At 42.6% G+C, this 27,258-nt stretch overlaps 1 protein-coding gene across 2 annotated transcripts in view; it reads left to right on the forward strand.

The window, feature by feature from the left end:
- Positions 1–27,258, forward strand: part of DHRS7B (dehydrogenase/reductase 7B) — a 92,749-nt gene that overhangs the window by 10,265 nt on the left and 55,226 nt on the right. The window contains exon 1 of one of the 2 annotated variants that reach the window (XM_032263477.1): positions 15,325–15,644. The exons of the other annotated variant lie outside the window; for it this stretch is intronic. Coding sequence (XP_032119368.1) covers positions 15,610–15,644 — 35 coding nt within the window. The 5' untranslated portion in view covers positions 15,325–15,609. Of the gene's footprint in view, positions 1–15,324; positions 15,645–27,258 lie in introns of those variants that run through there. 2 annotated transcript variants of the gene reach the window in all.

Raw genomic sequence — 27,258 nt, forward strand, 5'->3', positions numbered from 1 at the left:
AGCCAGGCTGGTTTTGAACTCCCAACCTCAGGTGATCTGCCCACCTCAGCCTCCCACAGTGCTGGTATTACAGGTGTGAGCCACCATGCCTGGCCAAAAACAAGTTCTTAATTTCAGTTTTTTTGCCTACTCAAACCAAAACAATAGTAATACGACAACATGGTCATATTAAAGTTTTTTATTTTAAAATTTTTAAAATTTTTTTGAGACAGAGTCTCACTTTGTCACCCAGGCTGGAGTGCAGTGGTGTGACCTCAGCTCACTGCAACTTCTGCCCCAAGGGTTCATGCAATTCTCCTGTCTCAGCCTCCTGAGTGGCTGGGATTACAGGCGCCTGCCACAATGCCTGGCTGATTTTTGTATTTTTAATAGAGATGGGGTTTCACTGTGTTGGCCAGGCTGGTCTCAAACTCCTGACCTCAGGTGACCCACCTGTCTCGGCCTCCTAAACTGGAATTACAGGTGTGAGCCACTGGGCTTGCCCATTTTTCTTTCTTTTTTAAAGCATAAATCCTCTTATTATGACTTACACCAGCCATTCATGATGTGCTTGGACTTTTTGGTTTGTCCTGAACATCCTTTTTTTTTTTGAGATGGAGTCTCACTCTGTTGCCCAGGCTGGAGTGCAATGGCGCGATCTCGGCTCGCTGCAACCTCCGCCTCCCGGGTTCAAGTGATTCTTCTGCCTTTGACTCCCGAGTAGCTGGGACTACAGGCACGTGCCACCACGCCTGGCTAATTTTTTTGTATTTTAATAGAGACGGGATTTCACCATCTTGGCCAGACTCGTCTCCGTCTCCCTCGGCCTCCCAAAGTGCTAGGATTACAGGCATGAGCCACCACGCCTGGCCAAGAGAAGGCTTTTCTTTTCTTTTTTTTTTTTTGAGACGGAATTTCACTCTTGTTACCCAGGCTGGAGTGCAATGGTGCAATCTCGGCTCACCGCAACCTCCACCTCCTGGGTTCAAGCAATTCTCCTGCCTCAGCCTCCCGAGTAGCTGGGATTACAGACGCGCGCCACCATGCCCAGCTAATTTTTGTATTTTTAGAAGAGACAGGGTTTCACCATGTTGACCAGGATGGTCTCGATCTCTTGACCTTGTGATCCACCCGTCTTGGCCTTCCAAAGTGCTGGGGTTACAGGTGTGAGCCACTGCGCCCGGCCGAGAAGGCTTTTCTTAGGGTATTGTCTGTGCCTGTCGGCATTTCCAGGTTGCTTGCTTCCTTCACCCGGTCTGGGATGTAAAGGACAACACCCACCCCATGTTGTTCTTTGGGTCCCAAGGTGGCTAGCTGGTCTGACTTCTCTCCACCTTTTGGAGTATTAGATCGTTTTGTATATAATGTCCTCAATTTTTAGTTGTACTTAGTAAATGGAATAGGGAAAATTGTATTCGTCTTCCTGAAAACAAGTCTTCTGTCTTATTTGAATATACATGAGAAATGCAAATGAGACCGTCTCTCATCAAGACAGGATTAAGATGTGGCAACTGTGAAACTGACTGGCTGATTCAAACAAAACCCAGACAGCTCCTGGTGAGCATGAAATAGAATTGGTGTCTTATTTTGGAGGTCAAGGTGAGCGGATCACCTGAGGTCATAAGTTCCAGCCTGTCTTGCCCAGGCTGGAGTGCATGGCATAACTTCGGCTCACTACAACCTCCATCTCCTGGGTTCAAGGGATTCTCATGCCTCAGCCTCCTGAGCCCCTGGGATTACAGGCATCGAGCAACCACACCTGGACAAGAATATTTTCAAAAGCATGTCTCTCAGTATTAACTAACACAAAATTAAAAAAAAAAAAAAAGCATGTCTCTCAGGCTATAAAGATTGAAGTTGAAATTGAGTAATAAAGTTTATAGCTGGAAGCAGTTGGGTCTTTTAAAATAATAAGTATTCATTTCATTTCTAAATAGAAGAGATAGATCAAAGGCTAATTAAACATTTCATTTGGGATAACTTTCTTTCAGTTAATAAGTAGAAGACGACTACAATTTTGTGTTCAGATTTAAAGAGTATAAACCAAGTCTCATTTCATTAACTGATAAAGACCAACAGGTTGGTTAAGAAAGGAGCCATTCATTTTACAAAGAGAGTTGTCCTAAACTGTGACAAGTTTTCCAGTACTTAATTCTTTTTACAATTAATTCGTTTTTTAAATGGCAAAGTTGTGTACATGTTGTGTAAAACTTGTTTAGAAATAAGTAGGTTGTGGAATGATTCAACTGTGCTCAGGATCAAATGCATACTTATTTTTGGTGGTGAGAACACTTCTTGATTTTCAAGAATACAATACGTTCTTAACTGCGGTCACCGTGTTGTGCAATATATCTCTTAAATTTATTCCTCCTGTCTTAACTAAAACTTTGAATGCTTTCATCATCTCCCCAAACCCCTGCCTCCCGGCCCCTGGTAACCACCACTCTACTGTCTGCTTCTGTGAGTTCAATTGCTTTACATTCCACGTAAGTGACATCATGTGGTAGTTGTCATTTTGTGCCGGCTCATTTCACTTAACGCAATGTGCTCCATTAAGCTCCTACGAATCCCAGTTCTAACCTGCAGTTTCTCTAAGTGTTCTTTCATTGCCTTTTTGTGGCTTCTACTAACAATTCCAGAGCTCAGCTGCAAGGTTTTGTCTTCCACTCTTTTTTTATATGTATATATTTTATTGCATTTTAGGTTTTGGGGTACATGTGAAGAACATACAGGATTGCTACACAGGTACACACATGGCAGTATGGTTTGCTGCCTTCCTCCCCATCACCTATATCTGGCATTTCTCCCCATGCTCTCTCTCTCCCCAACTCCCCACTCCTTGCTGCCCCTCCCCTATTTCCCCCGGACAGACCTCAGTGTGTGATGCTCCCCTCCATACGTCCATGTGTCTCATTGTTCAACACCCGCCTATGAGTGAGAATATGAGATGTTTGATTTTCTGTTCTTGTGTCAGTTTGCTGAGAATAATGGTTTCCAGGTTCATCCATGTCCCTACAAAGGACACGAACTCATCGTTTTTGATGGTTGCATAGTATTCCATGATGTATATGTGCCACATTTTCCCTGTCCAGTCTATCATCGATGGGCATTTGGGTTGGTTCCAAGTTTTCACTATTGTAAACAGTGCTGCAATGAACATTCGTGTGCATGTGCCTTTATAATAGAACGATTTATAATCCTTTGGATATATACACAGTAATGGGATTGCTGGGGCAAATGGAATTTCTGTTTCTAGGTCCTTGAGGAATCGCCACACTGTCTTCCACGATGGTTGAACTAATTTACACTCCCACCAACAGTGTAAAAGCGTTCCTATTTCTCCACATCCTCCCCAGCATCTGTTGTCTCCGGATTTTTTAATGATCGCCATTAACAACCAGTTGCAAGGTTTTTGCTGCTTTTGAAAACATTCATTGTTTTTCCTTACATTTTGTTCACACGCAAATAAATTGTCCGGTGCAAATGCAGCCGCCGTATGCCCTTCCTGTGAAGGCAGGCTGCTTTTACATCTATTAAGCAAATCTGTCTTGGCATTCTTAACAGCCTTTATATTGTTTGATAGCAAGCTCAGTAATTAAAAAAAATATGCCCCTGTCTGTGTAAGACTACCTGTGGGTTGGAGAAGACTTATGTAATATTCATCTCAGCAGATAATCTACGTAAAAATTATTCCATCTGATTTAATTACCTTGAATTGATTTAACTGTTTATATGTTAAATTTATTAATTTATTAATGGCGTCTCCAAAAACAGCAATAATTTCTATTCTACTTTAAAACTCTTCTCTTACGTAGAGGAGTAAGTGGCCTCCTAGTGGCACCGGAAGGACGCACTGGGGAGCTTGTGTAGTGGTCACTAAGCTAACGCGTGTTGCTTTATTTGACTGAAATGATTTTGCCATCCTAGCTTCTGCCAGTTATGCAGGCAGAAAACCCATAGTTAGTAACTTTGAACAGTTCCATCAGTGTTCATAACTCAAGGGCCAAAGTTACGGACTAAACGGCCAGTCCAGTCGATCCCTGGGTCATCCTCATGCCGACAGAGCTTTTAGGTAGTGAGGCAGTGCTTGGTCTCAAGGTAGCCTCCCTTCCCCTCATGCATTACCTGGTGTTTGTGGGCAGGGGTGTGGATCCTCTGTACCTGCCTGGGGTTGTAGGTGTGGGGAGGGGCCTCCCTCTGGAGACATGGCTGGAGCTAGAGGCAGCTCCAGAGCCCTCCTGCCACCATACTGATACAGCCGAGGACCAGCCCAGTGAGGAGATGCCCAACATCCTGGCACCTGCCATGGCCGCTAACCTTGGCCCTGGAGCTGGGAGTGGGGCTGGGAATGTAGGTGGTGGAGAGGGGGTCTCGAGCACGGTCCCAGCCAGCAGCTTCTATGCTGTTCTTAATCCTGGTCACGGTGGGAGTTACGGAGGAAGAGACCAGGGTGTGCGGCCTGGGTTCCTCTGCCTCACTGGAGAGAGGCTTCTCTCATTCACAGAGCCACAGCCCTCCTGCAGCAGGACCTCTTCATTCTGCTGGTGCTGGGGGTGTCTACCTGCCTGCGTGCAGGAGGTGCCTGAGATCAGGAAAAGAAGCCTGTGAGGAAGGGTTCCGGCAGCTGCTCCTGCTCCCAGAGGCAACGGCCTCTTCAGGCATGGAGGTCTGTCTGCAACAGGGCATCTGGGCTCTTTGCCCCTGATGTGCTGCCCGGGACAGGCTCTTTTTTATAGGCAGGTAAGGGGTGAGGGGACCAGGGGCAGCTTTAAAGGGTACCGCAAGCAAAGCTTCTAAACCCAGCACTTGTGTCCCAGGCTCTCCATGCTGCCACCTGCCCTAGGATGTATGCCCAGTGTTACATTACCAGTTCATGCAGTGATGTTGAAATAAAGCTAGACTTTTTGAAACTTCACGCCTTTTTTAACTCTCTAATGTTAGATGGTGTTTTTGAGGCTATCCTGAAAATCTGTTAGGTGTGTCTTTTGTTGTGGTTGTTTGTGTGATTGAGTCACCATGAAATAATTACTGGGAACCTTTCAGGTATGGCTTTCAGAAGACCTTGACCTACTTTTCCCTGTTCTGACTCTCTGGTTTATTGTGGAAAGAGGAATCATGTAGTTTAATTTCTCCGGCAGATCAATCACCTTTTGCGATCAAGGATTTGGAATCAGAGTTTCCAACAATTATTTGTACAAGTTGATATGCTGGTACTTTAGCTAATCTGAGTGTCAAAACAGAATGCCATAGACTATGTAGCATATAAAATTTATTTATCATGGTTCTGGAGATGGTAAAATCCAAGGTCAAATGGTCACAGATTCCGTGTCTGAATTGGGGGGGGGGGTTCCCTGGTTCATAGACAGCCATCTGTTTACAGTGTCCTTACGTGACAGAAGGGATGAGGGAGCTCTCTGTGGTCCCTTTGATAGGGGTACCAATCCCATTCATGAGGTCCCTGCCTTCATAAACTTAGTCACCTCCCAAGGCCCCACCTCCAAACACCATCACAAAGAGAGTTAGATTTCAACACATGAATTTGTGGAGGACAAAAACCCCAAGCCATATGTACTCACAGAAAACCTGTAATCTTCTATTAAGTATTTGCTGGTCCTCTCTTAGTTTAGGGATTTTTTTTTCTTTAAGAATCTCAGGGCACGGTGGCACGTGCCTGTAGTCCCAGCTACTCGGGAGGCTGAGGTGGGAGGATCGCTTGAGCCCAGAAGTTCTGGGCTGTAGTGCGTTTCCCCGATCAGGTGTCTGCACTAAGTTCGACATCAATATGGTGACCTCCCGGGAATGGGGGACCACCAGGTTGCCTAAGGAGGGGTGAGCCGGCCCAGGTCGGAAACATAGCAGGTCAAAACTCCCGTGCTTAACAGTAGTGGGATCTCGCCTGTGAATAGCCACTGCACTCCAGCCTGGGAAACATAGGGAGAACCTGTTTCTAAAAAAAAAAAAAAAAATGCGGTCGGGCACGGTGGCTCACACCTGTAATCCCAGCACTTTGGGAGGCCGAGGCAGGAGGATCACGAGGTCAAGAGATCGGGACCATCCTGGCCAACATGGTGAAACCCCCTCTCTACTGAAAATACAAAAATCAGCTGGGTGTGGTGGCCCGTGCCTGTAGTCCCAGCTACTTGGGAGGTTGAGGCAGAAGAATGGCTTGAACCCGGGAGGCGTAGGTTGCGGTGAGCCGAGATGGCGCCACTGCACTCCAGCCTGGTGAGAAAGCGAGACTCTGTCTCAAAAAAAAAATAAAAATGATCTTTTATGTGATCCGTGGTTTATTCACAGAAAAGCACTGTGAGTTCACACACTTGCTAAAAAGAAACAGAAATGAGAGTGGCTTTTCTTTCTCTTTCTCTGTTTTTGAGACGGAGTTTTGCTCTTGTTGCCCAGGCTGTAGTGCAACGGCACGATCTCGGCTCATTGCAGCCTCCGCCTCCCAGGTTCAAGCGATTCTCCTGTCTCAGCCTCCTAAGTAGCTGGATTACAGGTGCCTGACACTGTGCCTGGCTAATTTTTGATATTTTTAGTAGAGACGAGATTTCACCATATTGGCCAGGCTGGTCTCAAACTTCTGACCTTAGTTGATCCACCCACCTCAGCCTCCCAAAGTGCAGGGATTACAGGTGTGAGTCACCGCACCCAGCCTCTCTCTCTTTTTTTTTTTTAAACCAACCTTTTGGGCTGAGACATCGTAGCGGCCTTTGACTGAACAGTAAGGCTTGAGTAGCCAGAAATGGCCAATACAACTTCTTGGTCAGTTTGGGGTTTAAAAAAAAAAAGAAAAGAAAAGTGACTGTCAAAGAAGAAAAAGTAAAGCAGGTGGAGAAATTCTTAGTTGGCACTCTAGCTATACCATCTCTTCCCTATCAAACCCCACCCCAACTCAGGAACTAAGATGTGAAACAGTAAACACCGAGACGCTGGTATCCAACTGTCTCTTGTGAATACCTCGTACAACTGCAGGCTGAGCATAGGGGTCAGGAAGGTAGCAGGAACATGATGATACACTGTGGATGTCAGCCAGGGCTGGGGCTGCCCACTAGGGCTGGAAATTAGGAAGAAAGAGACTAAATGCAGACCAGCCCCAGACTCCAAGTCAACAAACAAGCTGTTTGTCTTCTGCGATGGGACATCTTCAGGAGCTGCGTTAGTGGAGGGGTGGGTGGTAATGGTGGAGTGGGTGGCTCTTTGCTTTTCACAGGGTGTCTGCTTATGTATTAAACAAAAGAGTGCAGCATATATTTAATTAAGAAATCTGTTAAAAAATGAAGTACAACTCAGGTTCATGTTCTTTTTTCTCTCTCTCTTTTTTTTTTTTTTTTTTTTGAAACGGAGTTTTGCTCTTATTACCCAGGCTGGAGTGCAATGGCTCGATTTCGGCTCACCGCAACCTCCGTCTCCTGGGTTCAGGCAATTCTCCTGCCTCAGCCTCCTGAGTAGCTGGGATTACAGGCACGCGCCACCATGCCCAGCTAATTTTTTGTATTTTTAGTAGAGACGGGGTTTCACCATGTTGACCAGGATGGTCTCGATCTCTTGACCTCGTGATCCACCAGCCTCTGCCTCCCAAAGTGCTGGGATTACAGGCTTGAGCCACCGCGCCCGGCCTCTTTTTTCTTTTTTTAGATGGAGTCTCACTCTGTCACCCAGGCTGGAGTACAGCAGCCCGATCTTGGCTCACTGCAACCTCCACCTCCCAGGTTGAAGTGATTCTCCTGCCTCAGCCCCCTGAGTAGCTGGGATTACAGATGTGCACTACCACGCCCAGCTAATATTTTTGTGTTTTTAGAAGAGATGGGGTTTCACCATGTTAGTCAGGGTGGTCTTAAACTCCTGACCTTGTGATCCGCCTGCCTCAACCTCCTCAAGTGCTGGGATTACAGGTGTGAGCCACTGCACCCAGCCAGGTTCATGTTCTCAAGTAGCACACTATTTGCTATGGCAGCAAGACCAAAAGGCTTAAGTACCAAAAATGTACATTAACTAAAAACAGTTTCATGGAAACAAAACAGTGTGACTATCTATAGGTGACAGTAATTCATAGGCCCAAAGTATTTTTAACTGAGATTGAAATCATTTTCTACATAACAAATGGTACCACAGTATTCCAAGATGGTAGACTGTATGTATATAGATACTTTAAATAATGACTTATTTAAGTTATTCATTATTTATTCAACAAATAATTCTTTGGAATCTATACAATGCTGGTTTCTGTTCTAGACACTGAATGTAGAATTGATAGAAAATATATTTGTTCTTAGAGAGTGGTAGATTAAAAAATGCTAAATATATATTGGGTAGAGGTTGTACTGCTGAAAACAGGCAGAGACTGAGTTGCTAATACAAAAGTCAGGAAATCCAGTGTGATTATTTTTAATAATAATTGATATTTTAATACAGGTCTCTTGTTTTTTCCTAGTGGAAATATATTACAAGATGGAATTTCTGGGTGTTTGGTATCTGAATGCTTAAGTATAGCAGGTATGACCAGTTTTCCAAAGACATTTCACCAGCTTACTTGCCCATCAGTGACTCATAAGATGTTACGTGAAACCACGTCCTCTCCAACAACCTCTAGTATCAGTCTTTATGAAGTTTGTCAATTAAATGGGTGTAGGTTTTGCAGTTGATTATTATATTATTAAAAGATAATAGAGTACCTAGCTGAAAAACAGCAGGGCATGCAGAAGCACATGTTTAGAGTGTGTCCTGACCCTAGATTTGCAACTAATCCAATTTGTGCTTCCACTGTTTAATAAAAAATTTCCTTAAGAATCCAGAGGTCAGGCTAGCCATGGTGGCTGATGCCTGTAATCCCAGCACTTTGGAAGGCCAAGGCAGGTGGATCACAAGGTCAGGAGTTCGAGACCAGCCTGTTCAATATGGAAAAACCTCATCTCTACTAAAAGTACAAAAATTAGCTGGGTGTGGTGGTGCGTGCCTGCAGTCCTAGCTGTGTGGGAATTCACTCAGGGCAGTGGCAAAAATATTAAGGGAAAAGTAGTAGAGAAAGTTATAAAATATAGTCTCAAACCCTTTTGGAAGACCTAAGAGTTTTGTCATAGTTTCAGAAGTTTCAGCTGAAGGCAGCCTAAATCCTCCTTACATTTACTTAGTAAGTGCAGCAAATAGCTAGGGTATGTGGGGGAGTTTACCTAACTAACTTGTTTACTCATGTGGTCTTAAAACTAATCTTTGAGCCAATGGTCCTCTCAAAGGGAGGTTGACCAGGGATATTACCACTAATGGTGTTTGCTTTGGGCATCTGAACCAGTGCTTTAATCTTGAAACTCTGGTGGTGTTGACTCAAGCCTTTGTCTATTAAACTTAACTAAATAAATGCAACTCTCACTGGCTGGGGAGGGCTGGTGGCTGTTACCTGTTTACAGCACTCTCCAGGGAGTCTGTAAGCAGCCACAGACCCTCAGCCGGACTGGCAAAGCGTAACCTCTGTGTGTGTCAGTGTACTTTATTCATCCATCTCCGAGGCAGGGTCTGCAGGACAGATCCCTGCAGTTGGTAACCCAACAGTGATGCTCCCAACATGGAGCGACTCCAACACAGCTGCTCAAGAGGCTGAGGCAGGAGAATCACTTGAACCCAGGAGGTGGAGGTTGCAGTGAGCCAAGATCGTACCACTGCACCACTCCAGCCTGTGTTACAGAGCAAGACTCTGTCTCAAAAAAAAAAAAAAAAAAAAAGAAAAAAAGAATCCAGAGGTCAGACATTCCTTTGAGCAACAACTCCAATATGGTTTCTCACCTACTCCAACAAAATTGCTCTTATCAAAGCACAAACGATGTTCACATTGGTAAATTATGAATTGAAGCATAATTCTTCAGCCTTTGTCCTAATTTACGTATCAGCAGCATTTGACACAGTTGATCTGTCCCTCCTTTTTGCAAAACTTTCTTTGGTAGAATTCCAGAACACTTAAGCTACTTTTCCCCCAACATTCTTGATAATTACCTATCGTCTTTTTTTGCTGGTTTCTTCTCACCTTTACTACTGCTTAATGGTTAGGGAACCACTAAGCTCAGGACCTGGACTTATCTTTAAATCTTTGCTTTTTACTAATTTTTGTGTTATTAATTTCCTGACATTTCCTATTACACCTCAACACTACGCTACACCCAACACTGTCTGACTTCTTCACTTGGATGCCAGTTAGGAATCTCAAAATTAATACATCCACATGGAGGCAGTGATACTCCTTAAACTCACTGTCCCCATTCTGTTTAAGGGGAACTCCCATTTTATAGTTTCTCAGCTCAATATTCTTGGTGTCCCCTTTTAGTTCTCTCTGTATCTGTCTGGTTTTCATTCTCACTCTATCCATCATACACACACACACACACACACACACACACACACACACACACACACATTTTCAGTTTGAATGTGTATGGATAACCCGCCAGCTTTACCTTTAAAGCGCAGTAATTCCAAATGGTGTTTTCAAATTCACCTTCCCACCCTCACTACTTGGTAACTACAGTACTTCCCTCACAAGGTCAGGGCTCCACTGCAGAGATTTCTTGGGAAAATGAAATTTTTATTATTTTATTATTATTATGTTTTTCCTCCAGAACATGTGTGAACCTGATCTTGGGAAAGTGAAATCTTACACACATTCCAGTTTCAGGGACCCTCAAAATTATAGGATAGCTATATTCTACACAAATTTAATAAGCTTTTATCATTGCCCTTGTTTTCAATCCAGTCTCTACATGGCAACCCCAGTGTGTAATTTTTAGAATTCCAGGCTGTATCTTAACACTCTTGTTTTAAAGTACCTGCTCAATTACTTCTTGTCTCTCTCATTAGAATATAAGCTTGACAGGCCGGGCGCCGTAGCTCAAGCCTGTAATCCCAGCACTGTGGGAGGCCGAGGCGGGTGGATCACGAGGTCAAGAGATTGAGACCATCCTGGTCAACATGGTGAAACCCCGTCTCTACTAAAAATACAAAAAAAAATTAGCTGGGCATGGTGGTGCATGCCTATAATCCCAGCTACTCAGGAGGCTGAGGCAGGAGAATTGCCTGAACCCAGGAGGCGGAGGTTGCGGTGAGCCGAGATCGTGCCATTGCACTCCAGCCTGGGTAACAAGAGCGAAACTCCGTCTCAAAAAAAAAAAAAAAAAAAGAATATAAGCTTGACAAAGCTAGGTAACTTCATATTTCCACTGATATACCTCCGTGAGCTGGAGATCACTTAGTGTAAAGTAAATGATCAGTAAACATTTTCAAATAACAGAATCAATTATTAATGGATTTTTTTCTTTGAGTATACATTTAGATTTTTTTTTTCCCCAAGACAGAGTCTTGCTCTGTCACCCAGGCTAGAGTGCAGTGGCTTGATCTCAGCTCGCTGTAACCTCTGTCTCCCAGATTCAAGCAATTCTTCTGCCTCAGTCTTCCAAGTAGCTGGGATGATGGGCACCTGCCACCATGCCCAGCTATTTTTTTTTTATTTTTAGTAGAGACAGGGTTTCACTATGTTGGCCAGGCTGCTATCAAACTCCAGACCTCGTGATCTGCCCACATCAGCCTCCCAAAGTGCTGGGATTACCAGCGTGAGCCAGCGCGCCAGGCCTAGACTTTTTAAAAATCAAGAAAATAGGCCAGGCATGGTGGCTCACGCCTGTAATACCAGCACTTTGGGAGGCCGAGGTAGGCAGATCCCCTGAGGTTGGGAGTTTTTGAGACCAGCCTGAATAACATGGAGAAACCTGATCTCCACTAGAAATACAAAATTAGCTGGGCATGGTGGCACATGCCTGTAATCCCAGCTACTTGGGAGGCTGAGGCAGGACAATCACTTGAACCCCGGAGACAGAGGTTGTGGTAAGCCGAGATCACGCCATTGCACTCCAGCCTGGTCAACAAGAATGAAACTCCACCTAAAACAATAAATAAATAAAAATAAAAAATAGACTGGTCAAGAGAATTCCATTTGTCTTGATTTTATTATCCGTTGATTAGATTAGCTGTGTTAGTATAAATTTCAGTGTGGGAAGCTGTAAGCATTTCCTAAATTTTAAAGTGAAAGTCATGGGATTTAAATATCTGCTCTTTTTATTTAAGGAATAAAAAAGGACAGGCCTATCTTGTAAAATATATTTTATATATGTAAACAATCTAAATTTATTTTTCTCTATCCCTGAATACTTTTTCAATTTATTCACGTACTCGTTTTTAAAAATCCACTTCAATTATAACATTTTAAAATATATATGCAACTTCATTAAGAATATCTTTGAGTTTCGGCTGGGTGCAGTGGCTCATGCCTGTAATACCAGCACTTTGGGAGGCCGAGAGGAGTGGATCACCTGAGGTCGGGAGTTCGAGACCAGCCTGACCAACATGCAGAAACCCTGTCTCTACTTAAAATACAAAAAATTAGCTGGGCATGGTGGTGCATGCCTGTAATCCCAGCTACTCAGGAGGCAGAGGCAGGAGAATCACTTGAATCCAAGAGGCGGAGGTTACAGTGAGCCAAGATCACACCACTGCACTCTAGCCTGGGCAACAAGAGTGAAAATCAGCCTCAAAAAAAAAAGAAGAATACCTTTGTGTTCCACTGAATAGCTTGCCAAATAACACTTACAGGAACAAATTCCTCATAATTCTTCAATTTATTTGATTTAATTTATAGATTTCCTACTCTCAACTCATAATTTCATTCAAGTATAAATACATCCTACTTGACCTTTGTGGAGTTTTTATACCATATATTTATTATTGAAATTGGTTTTTGATATTTGAATCAAAAGTTTGCAATTGTATCGTTGGTTAGATTGGTCGGTAGAATCCTTTTTTTGTTTTGGTTCTCTTGTTTATTCATTACAAAGAGGCTTTGCTACTGTAAAGCTTGAAACATTTTTTTTTTTTTTTTTGGGACGGAGTTTCGCTCTTGTTACCCAGGCTGGAGTGCACTGGCGCGATCTTGGCTCACCGCAACCTCCGCCTCCTGGGTTCAGGCAATTCTCCTGCCTCAGCCTCCTGAGTAACTGGGATTACAGGCACACGCCACCATGCCCAGCTAATTTTTTGTATTTTTAGTAGAGACGGAGTTTCACCATGTTGACCAGGATGGTCTTGATCTCTTGACCTCGTGATCCATCCCCCTCGGCCTCCCAAAGTGCTGGGATTATAGGCTTGAGCCACCGCGCCTGGCCGAAACATTTTTTTTTTCTTTTTCTTTCCATTCTCCATTTTTCCTTCTTTCTTTCTTTCCTTCTTTTTTCCCTCCTTTCCTTTCCTCCCTGCTTTCCTTTTCCCTTCCCTCCCTCCCTTCCTCCTCCTTTCTTTCTTTCTTTCAACAGGTTTTGCTCTATTGCCCAGGCTGGAGTGCAGTAGTGTTAACAAGACTCACTTAATTTTTTTTTAACAGAAATTTATCTATCTTACATTAATCAAATTTCTTCTCAATGTAACTGAATGTAATAATCTCCTGACTCAGCCTCCTGAGTAGCTGGGACTACAGGCATATGCCACCATGCCCAGCTGATTTTTTGGTATTTTTAGTAGATGGGGTTTCACCATGTTGGCCAGGCTGGTGTCAAACTCTTGCCAGCCTTGGCCACCCAAAGTGCTGGATTACAGGTGTGAGCCACTGCACCTGGCCCATTGAAATCTATTTGTATAATATCCTGGTTGTGAAGTTAGAGTTCTTTACACTTGCATTTGACAGATGTAATTCAAAGTGGTTACCAAAACATTGAAATGTATTGTGTTTCTTCTAAAACAAATTCCATGCAGGATTGAAGAGTGGGTTGGCTAAGAAGGTAGCAGGCCTGGGAAATGAATCCCAGGAAATGGACTTAGTCATGCAGTAAAGACCCAGGTGTTACCAGTGGAGGGTGTCCAGGTTTTTGGCGTTTTGAACAAATGATTGGACAAAACACACAAAGCAATAAAAGAATGGTGCCACAAAAGCAGTGATTTATTGAAAATGAAAGCACACTCAATGGGGTGGGAGCCTGCCTAGCAGGTGGCTCAAGAGCTCGGTTAGAGAATTTTCTGGAGTTCAAATACTCTCTAGAGGTTTCCTATTGGTTACTTGGTATACACCCTATATAAATGAAGTAGTGGCCTGTGACCAGCCTGATTGGTTGCAGGAGGGTACCGATTAGAGGTACCTTTAATTTTTCATCTGCCAGGCAGAAAAGCAGGCAGGTTGCAAAGGGAGTAGCTTCTGGTCCTTTTGTTACTTGGGCATGGAAAGTTCAGGTTTTCCTTTTGATTTAGTTCTAGGAAGTCGGCGTGTATTAGTCTTAGGTTCCCTGCCTCCAGACCCCATTCTCCTGCCTCACAGGTTCATATTGAATTTGTTACAAGGATATTCAAACTTTGTGAATTGGCAAGCAGGAATCTAGAGTTTCTAGAACAGTGGAGAGGGGCCAGGAAGGTATACAAACTTCTGTGAAAACATCAAAAATATTTAAAAATAAAATTTCCCATATTCGGATTTTGTGGATATCTGCACAAATTTCCATGATATATTAATTCGCTAAAGTGAATAAAAGCAAGAAACAGAAGCCTGTTTCAGAATGCTGTGTAACAAGGGGGCGTGCTGAACATATGCATAATTGCTTGATTATTAATAAACTGGCTCTGGAAGAAAACACACAGCTAATAGCATTGTTACCTAGGGGGAGGTGAAGAGGGTGCCTGGAAAACAGAGAGGAAGATTTTCCACCTTACATACCTTTGCCATCCTGTGAATTTTGAATGATGAGAGTCTCCCTGCCCCTTCCTTCTTCTGCCCTTTACTTTCTCAATACCCCCTTTTCATGGTTTTTTAAAAATCACTTCAGGTCCTTTAAAAAATTTATTTTTTAAGAAGTGCATATATATTTTGAATAAAATTCAATTTCAGATATATGTATTACAAATATCTTGTCTGTTCTATTGTTTTTCTTTCCCTTCTCAGTGGGGTCTTTTTGGTGTCTTAGTTACTGACACCCAACTTATCAGTCTTTTCCTTTAGGACTGGCACTTTTTGTGTTCTGCTAAAATATATTTTCCTCTCATGGGTCATAATAGTCTGCGATTTTATCTCTAGACAATAAAAAAATGTCTAGACAATGGGAGACATTCAGGTCTACCATCCATCATCCATCTAGAATTATTTTACCTGAGGTAGAAGTCAAGGTTCCTTTTCCCCCAATCAACATTTATATGACCTAGCACTTTATATTGAAAAAGAAACTTTCCTCATTGCATTACAGTGCCTACTTGTAGGAGGAAAAAAGTGTACACAGCTGGGGGTCTGTTTCCGGCCTCTCTCTCATTCATTGTTACTACCTTTGTACCAGTTATCACACTGTTCTGATTACTGTGGCACTATAATCATCTTGCTAACTGTATTGTGAATTCTCCAACTTTGTTCTTCACCGAAAGTCCACGGAACACCAACCACGACCTTTGGAATCTCCCTCCGCAAGATGAAGACATGGTAGTTAGGCAGCAGGACCCTATTCAGATCTCGGGTCTCGCGGGTCCTACCTGCACCCTAAGGGACACGCGCCCAACGCGCATGCGCAACCTCAACGCTGGGATTGGACAGACCTGCGCCGGCTGCGTACACGTCACTTCCGAGGCGGGAGAATGAATTGGTTGCCCATGGCCTCTCCGGCTAACAGGTGGGTGCTGTACCTCGGAAGTGAGGGGATAGGGTCCCTCCTTGAGCTGAGGCGACTCCTCGGCCTAGGTGAGGGGAAGCGGTGTAGTGGTCCAGCGAAGGCCGCGGGCCTTGGGGGAGCGCGGGATCCCGGGCGGCTTCCGGATCATCGTGACGCCGAACTCTGAAGGAAGACTCAGCTCAGGCGCTGGGACCAAGGCCTTGGCTCCGGCTGTGCTTTGCGGAGAGCTCTGCATGTTGCCGAGGTCTCTGAGTCAGGTTTCCGCGGCTGGAAATGGGCGTCGCGTTGCGGCGGACCTGCACTGGGCGCTGTGTGTGAAAGGCCTCTGCGCCCAGAGGGCTCCTGGCTCGCGCCTGTTTATTCCCGTATTTCTGTGGGACGTAGGGGAGGCCCCGCAGCGTGTGCGAGTGGCAGGACCGAGGGCTGAGCACTGGGGCCCGGTGGCACCTTGGCCAGTGACGGCGAGTTAGGACTAGCAAAGGAACTCCGGTTTTTCAAAAGGCAGAAGGAGGGTGCTGAGTCGAGCATCCACGGGAAAGGCTGTTTGTGATACCTTGCTCTTCCAATACTTGCTCTGCGGCTTCCTGGCTATGCGGCTTTGGGCAAATGTTTTAAACTCTTAGCGTCTCTATTCAGCTGTAAATTTGGGAATAACAAGCCCATTCATAAGGTTGTTGTGAAGCGTAAATGAAACTGCGCGTGCAAGGTACTCAGCTGGTGGTGTCTGACGCTTGGTAGGTATTCAACAAATGGTAGCCACATAAGGCTCTTTTTTCAGTTTCCAAACCTTTGGTGTAATGATTTGAGAATCGTGAAGTTACTTTTGAAGTAACTTTTGGGTTTCATATATACATATATACTCGCTTCTCTCAGTGGAATTGCCAGGAATTGCTTTTCTGGTTCTCTAACCTGTATGGGAGAGAAAAAAAGAGTTGTAGGTGGAAAAAGGGATCCTGGGCTTGGCGATATACAGTTAGAACTAGCAAAATAATAATAATAATTTTTTCAGAAAGGCCGTGGGGGAACTGACTTTTTTGAGCACGTACCAGAATGGCCATTCTAAAATATCTAAATATCTTTCTTCCTCCTCACAGCGACAGAGTAACATGGGTGGTATCACAGTATGTTTTTAGAAGAGTTAGGAAGCTAAGATTACCTATCACAAATAAGTGGGGAAGGCAGGTTTTTAGACCCAGGCCTCCCTGCAGAACTTTGTATTCATTCGAGTATAAAAGGTTGCCTTTGAATGGATCTTTGTTAAAGGTTTTATATTTAAGAGGTAATCTGGAGTCTTGCCATAATGTGATCAACATGTTGAGCCCCCCTGCCACTTTTTCCTAAGATGATGATGCTTTTTATTTTTCTTGAGGTTTATGATGGGATGAAATGGAGATAGAAGGAAGAGGTCATGACTGGGCCTTGCCCTGGGGTGGCCAGTAAGAATGCGCCTTTCTGCTGGGATTCCCCAGGATGGCATTCTGCTAATCCCAAAAGCAATATGGTGAGGATTCCAGATTAACAGTTGACTAAAGATTATGTATTAGGACTTGCTTTAAAGGAAGGCCTTATAAAAATAGGTTATATATAAATTGTGTTTTGTTGAATTAATCTTTTTTAGGAAATGAGTACTATTTCACTTACTAATTTTTTGTCCTTTGCAACATTTAGAGCTTTTTGGGGGTTAAACATTTTATTATGGTACATTGGCTAATGGGGTAGATTGGGGTTTTTTTTATTATAGAAAACATGGGGTCTGAATTTTAAAAATCCTACCACTGGAAAGGATCTGTGTTCTACGTCTTTTCTGGCTTGTAGATTGATTAGGGATCTGGTAGAAAGACTGAAACAGAGCCTGGTGTGGTGGCTCACCTCTATAATGCCAGGCTTTTGTGAGGCTGAGGTGGGAGGATTGCTTGAGTCCAGCAATTCAGGATGAGCCTGGGCAATGTAGTAAGACCTCATCTCTACAGAATAATTTAAAAATTAGCTGAGCATGGTGGTGCATCTGTAGTCATAGCTACTCAGAAGGATGAGGCAGGAGGATCACCTGAGCCAAGGAGTTTGAGGTTGCACAGTGAGCTGCGATGGTGATTTTATCACTGTACGCCAGGCTGGATTACAGAGGGAGGAGACCCAGTCTTTAAAAACAAAACAAAAAAGGAAAAGGAAAGAAACATTAAAACAATAGTTACCATTTGCTAATTTTTGGCATATGCTATGCCATTTATCCAAAAGGGAATTACTGTTTTAGTTACATTTTTACAGATGAAGAAATTCAGACTTGGAAAGGCTAAACAATGTGTCCAAAGTGGGAAAATCTAAGAGAAGATCAAAACAAAGCTAAAGGGGGTGTATTGGGGAAGGGAGGATGCACCAGGAAGTGGGGTGTGTGGGTGGCCAGGGTGACATTGGGATGCTGAAGAAGTACATTTTCAGAGTGAAGGTACATTTTCTCATTGAGACATGGAGTTTCCTACAGGAAGGGAAGGACATTTATCTTAAAGACAGAAGCCTGTTGCCTTTTTTGAATATTCTGGGCCAAGGGCAGCACAGCTAGCTTGGCTGTGGTCTTGTAGGTTTTCAAGCCCAGAGTTGGAACCCTGCTGCCTAAAGTAATTGATTCCTGATGTGCTTTGCTCTTAAAGAGCCTGATCCCATACATAGAAGTGTGCAAGCTAGATAAGTGATGTGATCACTTCATATCCAGAAAGATTCTTGGCTTTATAAACAGATCCCTGTTTCAGGTTCTTTTAGATAGTGCATTTCTGTTGGTGACAACCTAAGTGAAAAAAAAAATAAAATAAATAATGCATTTTTGTGGTATACTTAAAATATTCATTTTATTCCGATTGCAACAGTATATTTGCATGAAGGAACTATGTTTGTGCCCTTGTCAAGGGTGTGGAATATGTCTTCCCTACCATGTACATGTCCCCTTTTCTCTATTCCTTAATTATAGTTGATAGTTTTTGACTGTTTGCTATGTTCCAGGCACCGTGCTAATCACTCTACTGAATTATCCAATCCTGTGATAACCCTAAAAACGGGAACTATAATCTTCATTTATGGAGGGAGAAATGGACCTAGAAATGTTAATAAATTTATCCAAAGGCATAGAGCTATTAGCCAGGCATGGTGGCACACACCTGCAGTCCCAGCTACTTGTTGGGGCTGAGGCAAATGGATTCCTTGAACCTGGAAGATTGAGGCTGCAGTGAGCCGAGATCACGCCATTGCACTCAAGTCTGGGTGGCAAAGTGAGACCCTGTCTTGGCCAGGTACGGTGGCTCACACATGTAATCCTAGCACTTTGGGAGGCTGAGGTGGTCGGATCACCTGAGATCAAGAGTTCGAGACCAGCCTGGCCAGTGTGGTGAAACTCCGACTCTACTGAAAAAATACAAAAATTAGCCAGGCATGGTGTGGGCACCTGCAATCCCAGCTACTTGGGAGGCTGAGGCAGGAGAATCGCCTGAACCTGGGAGGTGGAGGTTCCAGTGAGTGGAGATTCCGTCACGGCACTCCAGCCTGGGTGACAAAAGCAAGATTCCATCTTTCAAAAAAAAAAAAAAAAGTGAGACCTTGTCTCAAACAACAACAGCAACAAAGGCATAGAGCTAGTAAAGGCAAAGCTAATACCATGTCACTCCAGAATGTAGTGCTTAGCTACAAATTCCATTCATTCCTTCACTTAACAGATTTTTATCGAACACTTACAGGGTATCAGCAGTGTGCTGGGTGTTGGGGATACAATGTTGACCAAAACCGATAAAGCCCCTGTCCTTAAATTATCTATAAATCTAGCAAGGGAGATAGATAGTATATAAACAAAACCAAATATTAATTATGATTCTGATGCATGCTGTGGAGGACAGTAGAGGGTGCTGTGAGAATATATAATGAAGTCACCGGCATGTGGGGGGGAATGAGGAGAGACAGGGAAGGCTTTCCCAAGAAAATGATATTTAGCTGAGACTTCAAGGACTGAGTTGGAGTTAAATTGGACAAAGAGCTGACAGGAGAAGGGAAGGGCATATGTGAAGTCTTGAGCCCAGGAGGAGCTTGTATTTTGTTACTTAAAGACCCGTGTGTGGCTAAGTGTGGTGGCTCACACCAATAATCCCAGCGCTTTGAGAGGCTGAAGTGGGAGGATCATGTGAGGCCAGGAGTTCGAGACTGGCCTGGGCAACATAGGGAGACCCTATCTCTACAAAAAATAAAAATTTATCTAGGCATGGTGGTGTGCACCTGTTGTCCCAATTACTCCAAAGGCTGAGGCAGGAGGATTGCTTGTTTCCAGGAGTTTGAAGGTGCAGTAAACTGATAGTCCCACTGCACTCCAGCCTGGGCAACAGAGTAAGACCCTGACTCAAAAAAAAAAAAAAGAAAAAAGAAAAAGTAAAAACAATAAACAACTAACAACCCAGACTGGGAAATATTATGGATAATATACTAATGTAGTTTCTTTCAGAAAAGAAATCCCACCATTTATTTGTAGCTGAGCAGATGCAACCCATTATGTAGTCTGAAGATTAATAGTAAATTGTCCTCTTGTAAGAAGACTTGACAGCACCATTTGCTGTACATGCTTTCATAGTTGTTTCTAAATTAACCTGGTAATTGTGTTGGTCATCTCTGCTATGGGGTTACTTTTTTCCAAAGGAAAACAGGAAAACATAAAACAGCTCTATGATAAAACAAGTAGTCGAGGTGCCTAGGCTAAACCTCCAGCGATGGTGAGATAGTAATAGGGCGGGGACATTGTCTTCCTGGATGTTTCCATTTAAAATGTGGGGTTCAAGGAGTTCAGCTGAGCCTGGTAGCTCACGCCTGTAATCCCAGCCCTTTGGGAGGCTGGGGAGGGTGGATTATCTGAGGTCAGGAATTCGAGACCAGCCTGGCCAACATGGCGAAACCCCCTCTCTACTAAAAATACAGAAATTAGCTGGGTGTGGTGGCGTGTGCTTGTAATCCCAGCCACCTGGAAGCTGAGGCAAAAGAATCGCTTGAACCTGGGAGGCGGAGGTTGCAGTGAGCTGAGATTGTGCCACTGCACTCCAGCCTGGGCTACAGAGTGAGACTCCATCTCAAAAAATGAATGAATGAATGAATGTAAAAGAGAGGATTCCAGACCCTTCAGAAAAATAGCTAATGCATTATAATTAGCATATAATGAGCAGTGAGGTGACCAGAGGTCACTTTCATTGCCATTTTTCATTTTACTCTTCTATTTACTAGGTATAAACAAGCTACACTAGGGCTAGTTTATTTAGCCTTTAAAGAGATGTGCACACATATCAAAGGGACAGAGGAAGGATTCATAAATACTAGATTTTTCAAAGAAAGGCTGTGTAAGGAGAAGGAAGGAAAGAAAACGTCTCTTTCCCTTTGGGCAGCAGGGAAACTTTAGTTTTAAAATTTTTATTGTATGTTTGGGTGACAACTGAAAAAAAAATGTACTTACAGTACAGTAAAATGCTGGACTGGAGCAACATCCATAATGTTGGATGGTGTAGGGATTATTCATTCCCACCCCATTATACATATGAAACCTTTCTTTGGTAGCCAACGTTATCATTTTAATGCAGAAATGAACTCTCGATTCTGGAAAGGCCATAAGTATGAGGGTGAAAATTGGGATTGAATGGGATTGAATTCAGTCTGAAAGCTTCTTGCTACCCACCCAAATAGGAAATACAACAAATTCCTTTGGATTTCACCTGAGTGCTCCCTACTATCTCTAAAGTTTCCAGTAACATGAGACTTGGCCACTTAAACTGCTTAGTGGAGGGAGAGGTCTGTGATGGCCACTGAATTTGCTACCGGAAAAGAGTCTCGATCCAGACCTCAAGAGAGGGTTCTTGGATCTTGTGTAAGAAATAATTTGAGGCCAATCCATAGATAAAAGTGAAAGCAAGTTTATTAGAAAAGTAAAGAAACAGAGATGGCTACTCTATAGGCAGAGAAGCCCTGTGGGCTGCCGGCTGGCTACTTTTATGGCCATTTCCTGATTATATGCTAAACAAGGGGTGGATAAGTCATGATTTTTCCAAGAAAGAGTTGGGTAATACCCTGAACTGAGGGTTTCTCCCCTTCATAGACCATATAGGGTAATTTCTTGACATTGCCATGGCATTTGTAAACTGAATGGTGTTGGTAGGAGTGTCTTTCGGCATGGTAATGCATTATAATTAGCATATAATGAGCAGTGAGGATAACCGGGGGTGACTTTCATTGCCATTTTTCGTTTGGTGAGTTTTGACTGGCTTCTTTACCTCCGCCTGCTTTATCATATCAGCAAAGTCTTTGTGATCTGTGTCTTGTGTGACCCCATGTCTCATCCTGTGACTTAGAATGCCTAACCTGGGAATGCAGCCCAGTAGGTCTCAGCCTTATTTTACCCAGCCTCTCTGTTCAAAATAGAGTTGCTCTGATTCAGATGACTGATAAATTGATTAAATATTCCTTACCAGTGGTTTAAGTACAGAGCTTGCTTTCTGTACTTAGCTAGTGTTTTATTAAGTAAGGCTGTTTGTAGTAGGAAGACTAAGTTTTGAAGGTGATATACATTTTTCCAGGTTTATGCGAGCAGCACTTAGTAGTCATTAAATTGGATACTACATTAGTAAACTACCCTTGCAGAATTCTCTATGGGTATGGCCTTATAATCCAGGTTGGTTTAAAATGTTAGCTAAACTGAGTCATAGAAACTATACTGAGTTCCTCTTAAGCAGCTAGCTTGTTTATGTTCAGTTGTTGCTTAGAAGTATTCTGTTTGGGTTGTTAAAAGAAAAGCTTTAGACAAATTAAATTCAACAGTTTAACTGAACAAAGAATTATTTGCAAATTGGCAGCCTCTGGAACCGGAATAGGTTCAGAGTGACTCCAGGGCAGCTACGTGGTTGGATGGTATTTATGGACAGAAATGGGAAAGTGGCATACTGAAAATGGAAGTGAGGTACAGGCCAGGCCCAGTGGCTTACACCTGTAATCCCAGCACTTTAGGAGGCCAGCACAGGAGGAATGCTTGAGCCCAGGCGTTTGAGACCACCCTGGGCAGCATAGGAAGACCCCATCTATACAAAAAAAAAAAAATTACCAAGTATACCACTTACACCTGTGGTCCTAGCTACTCAGGAGACTGAGGTGGGAGGATCCCTTGAACCTGGGTGGTAGAGGTTGCAGTGAGCCATGATCATGCCACTGCACCCCAGCCTGGGTGGCAGTGGGAGATCCTGTCTTAAAAAAAAAAAGGAAGTGAGGTACAGAAACAGCTATATTGGTTGCAGCCTAGTGTTTGCCTTATTTGAGCAGTTGGCTGCCTGTGATTGGCTGAAACTGTACTGCTGTGATTGGCTGAGACTAGGCTACTTGTTAACAAGAGTAGGTTAAAGTGTGTTTGCACATCCACTTAGGTTACAGGTCATTAGGTATGGAGGAACATTTAGATGAAACAAAATATGTAAGGAGGCAGCATTAGGCTAAACTTCTTGTAACAAGGTGATTAGAACTGAGCTTAGGGATCTGGTATCTCCTGGACAGTCTTAGAATCCTTCCTGTTTAAAGTTCCAACTAAAGGATGATTATTATTTTTTTACATGGCCCCTATTTGATGCACTTGAGTTAAGAATGTGCATCGGAGTCTAAATACATTGGTTGAAATCTCTTTTCCACCGTTTGCTAGTGATGTGACTTCAGGTACTTTTCCTATTTAGTGTGATATTGTGCTGGCCTAGAGCCTGAACCTGAGCAAAACTGTTTTTTAAATAAGTTGAAATGGCTGCCCCATTCTCCTCACAATAACTACTGTCCTTGGCCTCTGTAAATAGAACTGCTAGTTTGTTCTGCAAAACTATGTAAAGCTGCTTACCTTTTCTTATCAGTAACTGCTAAAATCTGTGACTTCTATCACCACCCAGACGATATGTAAACAAATGTATATCTTGACTTCTGTAAACCACTGAGGTAACAATACAGAATGACAAAAGTCCCCTAGACCTTGGAATGTCCGGAGACCCCAGCCCTTGTCTCCGCCCAGGAGGTGAATCACAGAATCCCCAAGCCCTTGGAATATCCGAAACCTTTTCATCCCCATCCCCACTCCTCACCCCCACACCCAAGGTGATTTTTTGGGTATAAAAAGTCGTGGCACCCTCCTTTTGACGCCACAGGTTGGAGAGACGTGAGTCCTCTGTGGTCGCCGGCATAATAAATGACCCTGCAATCTGGCATACTTTTGTCTTGGTAATAACTTTCTACACTCGGTCCAATACAACATTAGCAAATGAAAATAACTGTCATACCTACCTAAGGATTGCTGTGAGGATGAAAGGAGATCGTGGGTATGGAGGATGTGTAGCTCAGTGTCTGGCACATTGCAAATATGTTAAAAAGTTAGTAATTCTTATTAATATTTTAATTTTTCAATAGCCATATATGGTAATGTGAACCCAGAAAATCTGAGACAGGTCTCAGTTAATTTAGCAAGTTTATTTTGCCAAGATTGAGGATGTGCCCATGACACAGCCTCAGGAAGTCCTGATGACACGTGCCCAAGGTGGTTGGAGCACAGCTTGGTTTTGTACATTGTAGGGAGACGGGAGACAGGAGACATCAATCAGTATATTTAAGAAGTACATTAGTTCTGTCCAGAAAGGCGGGAGGACTCAAAGCAAGGTCCCCCTCAGGGGATTCCAGGTCTCAGATAGGTGAAAGACATACGATTGCATTCTTTTGACTTTGATAAGTCTTTCCAAAGGAGGCAATCAGAATATGCATCTATCCCTGTGAGCTGAGGGATTAATTTGAATAGAATGGGAGGCAGGTTTGCCCCAACAGTTCCCAGCTAGAAGGAGCCCAAGATATTTTCCTGCTTTTCTTTTTTAAAATTATTTGGAAAAAGCATTTTAAAAGAAAATGAGTCTCTGGTCTCAGGTTTCATCTGATCTCTCATGGCTAGGACGGTGTATTCCTAGATGGATAAGTCCTGAAAACTATGCTTAGCAGGTTGTGAAGTCTCATGTTCTATGAAGAGAAAATGGGGGAGGGAGAAAAACAGTAACAAACAAAAGAACAATCCTGGAAAAATTGATATAGGCCACATTACTCTGAAGTCCATACATAAGTAGGCAGGTATAAAAGTGGCTTATGTATGTAAATAGGTTGTTATTTTCTTCTGAAGTTTAAGTTGTGTGGCTTCAGTTCCCAGGGCCTTGGTTTTCAGTGACTTGAAATTAGGAAAAATGGAAAAAAGAAAAAAAAAAAGCGGGGGGTGGAATTGAAAACATTATTTTGAAGACTTATAGCCAAGAAAAATTATAATTCAGTTCAAATTGTAGAAAATAATAAAAATTTAAAAAACATTAGGCAAGACTAGCATCTAACGAGGTGTACTACAGTTTTGAAACATAATTTTTTGTGCCCTAGTTTCCCAGTGTTACTAAAGGCAACTCATGCTAGGACTGGTTTGCTTTATTATATTTTACCTAATTATTTGTATACAGTGCTGCAAGAATAATAATTTTTTTGCATAGGCTTTTAAATTGCTTTGATGGAATTTTTTTCCATGGGAGGAATCTCAGATAAGACTTTATAAAGCTGAGACCAGCCATGGATTTGTGTCATTAAATACCTGTGAACTGGGGGAATTTCCTCTCCTTTTGAGGTTCCAAGTGGGGCTTCTGGGACTGTCAGAAGGTGACATCCTTTACTTACCACAGGTCAGAAATCCTGTACATGAACTGTGTACACAAAATATGAGGCTAGATTTTCTAAGGGCTTGATTGGCTACATATGTCGTTTGAGTCCTTAAAGGAAAGCACTCCATTCCAGTCAAAGCCTTGGTAAAATAACCAGTTTCTCCAATTGTGTCCTGTTACAAATGAAAACATATTCTTATAGCACTTAGGCAAATAACTGTATTGCCATAAGAATGCTTAAAAATGGCTTCCAGATTCAGGAAAAATCAGGTGGAGGAAACAAATATGCTCCAAATTTTGTTCCACAGGAGTATACTGAATTGTTAAAAGCTGTCAGTAGCTCAAAAGAAAAGCTTTAAGACTCTGAAAAACAAAGCAAAGGATCAGCAAACGTTTTAAGCAAAAAGTCCAAAAGATTAGTTCAGTCCATACATTTAATTCCTTTTGTGCTTGATACTCATGAACATTTTAGCTTGCTATGAGTCCTGAGAGTTTTTGCTTTATTCAGATATCACAGTCTCCAAAGTTACCAGAAACCTATAGCTGATACTAAAACCACCTTCTAAAGAAGACCAAAACGAGACAATTGTCTGTGGATGACAAAAAATTTTAGGGCAGCCATAGTCAAAGATACAATTGACAAGGAAATTTGTTATCTCCGTGGCACACAATAATTTTAACATAACAATTATGATTATTACTGATAATGTATATTAAGTTATATCAGAATTATAGGAGTTTCCCATAATTTTGGAATACATACCAATAACTTATTTATACAAATACAGCTCAAGGAAAAACAAATACCATTTCATATTTGACAATGCTTCCTTTATATATAATTTTTGTACCAGATAAGCCAAATTATGTTATTTTTTGGACTTTAGGGAAACTCTAATAACTTAAAGGATTAATTGGGTTAGAAAAAGACATAATTTATGATTTTATTTTAGAAAGTTTGTCAAATATCAAAGGTTTTAAACACTTGATGTCACAAAATAGGATCATAGGTCATTGTAAAATAAGTCATTCATTTAACCAAAAGGATAACTCAAGGATTTCAAAAATAAAAGGTGAAAACCTTTTGTTGAGAGAGAAGACTTAATTTTCCAAATAAGCCCTAATAAAAACAGCATGAAGCCAATTAAATTTGTTTTTCAAACTTTTATAAACAATCTATAAGATTTTAATCTTGACCATAACATACAGCTTCCACAAGCCTTTTATAACCTTTATTAAGGAGTTGGTTAATGCTTCAAGAAAACCTTGTTAATCTGACACAGGGGCCCAAATGCTGGTCTTGCATCATTGTGCCTTTGACATTAATTATTAATTTATAGAGAAACTGAACTTATTTTATCTTTCAGAATTGGCCCTTACAATTTTACGTGCCCACCTCTTCCACAATAGTCTCTGGGCCTTGAGGAGTTGAATGGCTTTAATTTCTTGCCCTGTGTCTCTGCAGTGCAGTTTATTTTAATTGTCATCTTCTATGGGGCCTGAAGATGAGGCTTTAATTGCAGTTAGTGTTTCAGATTTAGCAAGACTTGGTGTCCTTTGTTAGACTCAGGAGTCAAAGCCCTGTTGCTCAATGTCACAAGGACTTTAAAAGCACATGCAGGAAGATACATGGATGTAATAACATTAATTTTTAAAAAGCGGGTTTTGTTTGTTTGTTCTTTGAGATGGACTCCTGCTCTGTCGCCCAGGCTGAAGTGCAGTGGCCTGATCTTGGCTTGCTGCAACCTCCATCTCCCAAGTTCAAGTGGTTCTCCTGCCTCAGCCTCCTGAGTAGCTGAGATTACAAGCATGCACCACCGTGCCCAGCTAATTTTTGTATTTTTAGTAGAGTTGGGTTTTCACCATGTTAGCCAGGCTGGTTTTGAACTCCCAACCTCAGGTGATCTGCCCACCTC

This window comes from Sapajus apella, unplaced genomic scaffold (genome assembly GCF_009761245.1).
Source record: "Sapajus apella isolate SASKATOON/1434 unplaced genomic scaffold, GSC_monkey_1.0 scaffold136, whole genome shotgun sequence".
NCBI lineage: Eukaryota > Metazoa > Chordata > Mammalia > Primates > Cebidae > Sapajus > Sapajus apella.